The 3001-nt window shown below is 45.0% G+C and overlaps 1 protein-coding gene across 1 annotated transcript; it reads right to left on the minus strand.

Moving 5' to 3' along the window:
• Window positions 1–372: 372 nt before the first annotated feature.
• On the minus strand, window positions 373–2503 carry LOC147419823 (RAN GTPase-activating protein 2-like). Its single transcript, XM_086505925.1, has one exon. It carries the CDS (start codon window positions 2403–2405, stop codon window positions 711–713), a length of 1695 nt encoding a protein of 564 aa, XP_086362051.1. The 5' UTR covers window positions 2406–2503; the 3' UTR covers window positions 373–710.
• Between the last annotated feature and the right edge of the window lie 498 nt (window positions 2504–3001).

Raw genomic sequence — 3001 nt, forward strand, 5'->3', positions numbered from 1 at the left:
TGTGCCACTGCAACAGCACAGCCTTGCGCTTTCTCTGCCACCATCTTGGCTAAACACAACCTTATTTACACCTAAACAACTTGTAGCAGATCAGCAAGATGGCTAGGGCAACAGGAGGAATCCTTAAGAAAACACAACAAGAATCATCCAGTAATGAAGCATTTAGTGATCTTGTCTACACTTCGAGTACTGGGTGCCTCTGCAATAGCCTGCATATTGAAGCGATGTATTTCCCGTAACATAGTGCCCTTGGCTATTCTGTAGATTGTGACACACTTGAGGACAACATAAAATGCCAATGCTTAATAGGAAACACCAACACCCAGTCATCACTCCAAAAAGGAAGAAAAAATGACAATTTGACATACACCGTGACAAACACCGTATAGCTTAAATTATCCCATAGCAAAAATATACCAAAGCTGATCATAACTAATACTTGAAAATGACAATTTCCAATACAACGTATGGCTAAAATTATCCCATGGCATAATTATACCAATGACAATCATGACAATAATCGGACATGTCGAGTATGTGACTTGCTGACTTCTCTGACACAACACTTTTCCAAGGAGACACAGAATTTGAACCAATATCACTCTCTCTTTAGGCTTCAGGGCCCGAAACTTGTATAGTAGTGAAAAAGTAAATCTGATAGTCTCTACAAGGTGTAGAGAATGCTACTGTCTTGAAAAAGAGAGAAGTAATTACACCTTCACGTTGCTGAACTGAGCTTGCAAATCATCATCCACATCTCCATCCTCCTTATCATTTTCTGAATCCTCGTCAGCATCTTTTCTCCCTTCATCTTCATCATTCTCATCCAATGGTCCAAGCACTGTAGTACCATTAGTACCCTTGCCAAGAGCTGATTTCAAAGCTTCAATACCAGCCTCAGATATGTGGTTGCCATTCAGATTAAGAAGCTGGAACCCTGGTTTCAAAGCAACAACTTGAGCTGCAGCACATGCTCCAATTCTTCCAATGTTAGTTTCGCTCAAGTCCAATTCAACAAGCTGCTCTGACCCATTGTCTAGAGCATTACAGACAGCAACAACACCCTTGTCTTCCAGATCATTTTCTGACAAATTCAACTTCACAAGATTGATTTTCGATGCAATACAGCTCACAAGCTTCTCTACTGAGTTTACAGTTAGCTCATTTCCCGCCAGTTCAAGGACTTCAAGCCCTGGGGCGGCTCCCTTTAAAGCATCCAGGACAGCTTCAGCTCCCTCATCTTCAAAACCAAGATAGCTCAAGTATACCTCCTTCAAATCAAGATGTTGTTTCAACGGCTTTGCAAGAGCAATTCCACCATCAACGCCAAAGGGATTATCGCGCATATCTAGTTTCTTCAGACTAGAGCCAGCTAGAAGAGCTTCTGCCAAGGCCACTCCACCTTCAGTTGCAACTCTGGTAGATGAGCATCGAAAATCTTCAAGACTATCTGCTGCTCTTACAAGGTGAGAGAGGGCTATAGCACCACCATCACCAGTCATGTTGTTGTGAAAATGTAATACCTTGAGTCCCTTGGATGATGGAAGAAGCTCATAGATAGCCTCTGCAGCCTCTTCTGAGATTCCATTGTTCATGAAATAAAGCTCTTCTAGGTTTTTTTGGGATTCAAGAAGTCCAGAAAAAGCCCTTACTCCTTTCTCCCCCAAAGCATTGTCAGACAAGTTGAGATACTTTAAGTTACATCCAGAGAGGGCACTTGAGAAGATTGACAAGACAGCAAGGGCTTCCTCCTCATTTCTCCCAGCAACTATGTCAGCCAAATTCACTTCGGTAAGCTGAGATCTCAAAGCTTCCAAAATCTTACCTGCTACTCTTGCAGCATCTTCACCGAAACTCCTGTTGCTGAGACAGATGGTGGAGTAAGTATTTCCAGGATCCGCTAGAGGTTTAAGCAGTTCTGAGGCAGACTCCTCTGAAAGAAACTCTCGATTACCATCAGAGATATCAAAAACAGTCTCTCGAGGCATGGAATCCACACTTCTTTCTGATTGAACTTGCTGCAGCTTATCATCAGCACCCTCCTCATGGTCAGTTGGGCCTTTCTTCAAACACTCTAGCATCAAACGACTGGCCTCTTTTGCATAAAACTGCACAACTGCAATGTCGGCACTCTCTGAATCCGCATGTTCAGATGCAGCAACAAACGCTTCTTGCTCAATCCGCTCGGCATGAAGCAAAGCCTCTTCTGGGCTGATTTTACCATAGCGCTGGGAGAAAAAGGAGTCGGCCGAGAGATGACCAGCAAGGCGCTTCACGAGTGTGGAGCGGGTGGAGGGGTTGGGAGGCCATATCCGAATAGAAGGCAAGCTGTGAGGTGAGGACGAGCCAGGCGCAGGAAACTGGAGAGAAGAAGGGCTCGATGTGCTCGTTGCCGCAGTAGCCATGGTCGACAAGACCCTCTGAGCACAGAATACAAGCTCTGGCTATGGAGTACGCGTAAACCCAGGCGCGATGAAAATGCTGGATGCAAATTTGAGGGAAAGAGGTTTCATTTCAATTCATAAATATCTCACGTCCGACTTTGCTTTACCCTTGGGTTTTGAATTCCTTAAGATCAACGGCTTGTTTTGACTTCATTCTGTAAGGCGGTGAAATGGTTTCAAACCGAAAGGTTCAAAATGCAAAGTTGCAGGCTTACGGCTCCCCTCCTAGTTGCTAAGAGCTGCGTCCCGCACAACATTTAGAGCGGCTGGAGCACATTTGCTTGCCATGTGCTGTAAGTGAGAGAAAGCAGTCCCGCTGCAAGCCCACTGACTGCACACACTGCCAAGGCGCATGCCTATTCAGAGCATTGGATTGCGAAACTAACGCAACATGGTTGCGATTGGAAGCTTATTTGGAGAGTCTCCGAGGTGTAGCCGGTGAAAATGGTAAACGACAGGCTAGACAAGTTGGTTGCGCTGCAAAAGCTGGCAAAATTCCATTGCTTTACAGTGGTTACAGCATGCGGCCAAAGCCTTGTAAGTGCTACAACTGCTAA

This window comes from Adiantum capillus-veneris, chromosome 29, assembly GCF_014529385.1.
Source record: "Adiantum capillus-veneris isolate H3 chromosome 29, ASM1452938v2, whole genome shotgun sequence".
NCBI classification, from domain to species: Eukaryota; Viridiplantae; Streptophyta; class Polypodiopsida; order Polypodiales; family Pteridaceae; genus Adiantum; species Adiantum capillus-veneris.

What these genes read in the sequence shown, in the direction of transcription:
- LOC147419823 (XM_086505925.1), bottom strand. Translation starts at nt 2,405, where the DNA reads ATGGCTACTGCGGCAACGAGCACATCGAGCCCTTCTTCTCTCCAGTTT.